This window comes from Cariama cristata, unplaced genomic scaffold, assembly GCF_000690535.1.
Source record: "Cariama cristata isolate BGI_N322 unplaced genomic scaffold, ASM69053v1 scaffold18765, whole genome shotgun sequence".
Classification (NCBI taxonomy): domain Eukaryota; kingdom Metazoa; phylum Chordata; class Aves; order Cariamiformes; family Cariamidae; genus Cariama; species Cariama cristata.
Window position 1 is genome coordinate 254 of NW_009618356.1, and position 1,706 is coordinate 1,959.

At 50.1% G+C, this 1,706-nt stretch overlaps 1 protein-coding gene across 1 annotated transcript in view; it reads left to right on the forward strand.

Moving 5' to 3' along the window:
• Positions 1 to 1,706, forward strand: part of KLHL40 (kelch-like family member 40) — a 9,582-nt gene that overhangs the window by 211 nt on the left and 7,665 nt on the right. The window contains exon 1 of the mRNA XM_009700839.1: positions 1 to 965. This exon is cut by the window's left edge and continues 211 nt beyond it. Coding sequence (XP_009699141.1) covers positions 1 to 965 — 965 coding nt within the window. The remainder of the gene's footprint in view (positions 966 to 1,706) is intronic.

The window sequence follows — 1,706 nt, forward strand, 5'->3', positions numbered from 1 at the left end:
TGTTCCTCTCAGACACGGAAGAGAGCAAGAAGAGGGAGGTCAGTTTGGAAGATGTTGATCCAGATGTCATGGGCAAGATCCTCCATTATATCTACACCTCCGAGCTGGAGATCACAGAGCAGAATGTGCAGGACATCTTCTCTGTGGCCAACATGTTCCAGATCCCCTCCATCTTCACCGTCTGTGTGTCCTTCTTGCAGAAGCGGCTCTGCCTCAGCAACTGCTTGGCTATCTTCAGGCTGGGCTTGATGCTGGATTGTGCCCGGCTGGCCGTGGCGGCTCGGGATTTCATTTGCGATCGCTTTGCGCTGGTCTCTCGGGATGAGGAGTTCTACCAGCTCTCCCCTGATGAGCTTATTGCAATCATCTCCAGTGACTCCCTCAACATTGAGAAAGAGGAGACCGTCTTCGAAGTAGTGATGAAGTGGGTGGGGACCAAGGACCATGAGAGCAGGCAGAAGGCCTTGCCTGTCATCTTTGAAAGCATTCGCTTCCGCCTCATGGCCAATGACTACATCAAGGACCACGTGGAGAAGCACGCCATGGTGAAGTCCAGCCCGGAGCTGCTCAAGAAGCTGCAGATGGTGAAGGATGCCCAGAAAGGCAAATTCACTGTGGTGAAGAAGAAGAAAGTGAAGAAGAGCAGTGAAAAGCAAGTGAAAGACAATGTTGTCAATGGAGCAGTCGATGAGGAGGAAGATACAGAGGAGGATGCTCTCCCAGGGATCTTAAATGACACAATGCGCTTTGGGATGTTCCTCCAGGACCTTATTTTCATGGTGAGCGACAGTGGAGCAGTGGCCTATGATCCCACTGCCAACGAGTGCTATTTTGCCTCCCTGTCTACTCAAATCCCAAAGAACCACATCAGTCTGGTGACCAAAGAGAATCAGATCTTCATTGTTGGGGGACTATACTACAACGAGGACAACAAAGAGGATCCCATGAGTTCCTACTTCCTACAGGTACTAGCTTTACCTTTCTTTTGTTTCTTTGGTCACTTTGGAGCATCACCTGTCTTTAGCTTCCATGGGATGCCAGTAATATTCATTTTCATGTGATGTTAAAAAGAAAGTTGTAAATGAAGGGGAAAAATCTGAGTTGCTTTCCTAGAGATTCTTCTCCCTGTATTTTTAAGGCAGAACCCAGTGAGGCAGGGTTTTGGTAATTGACGAAGGAGACTTAAAGGAGTAGGTAACAGGAATAAGCCTTCCTGATCCAAATCCTGAATAGGGGACCACTTTGAACAGTGCATTTGGTCCAGCCCTGCTTGCCCCAGGGCACCCTAACTGGAAGGATAGTGGCATCAGGTCTGGGTGCTGCTTTGCATCCTTTATGTTCCCTGGTTACGAACACCAGCAAAACCCAAGGGTGACTCTGCCAGGTACCAACAAAGGAACAGCAGCAGCTACAGCCACAGAGGAAACCCCCCAAGGACACAGCGTACGTCCCTACCTACCAGTATGTGCCCCATTTCTGGAGCTGTTCTTGCCCCTGGGGGTGTGCTAGTTCGAGCTCAGAGTCTCAGCCTTGGCCATTTCCATCCCGTGCGGGGGAAACCACGATGTGATGTCTTTCACGATACTCCACAAGAAAAGTGGCTGTTCTAACTCGGCAGTAACCAAAGCTGTGATCAGATTGAGCTCTGTACAGGCAATCTGAGCCCCAGCCTGGGCTGTAACCCAAGAGCACCTTCCCTGTAGACG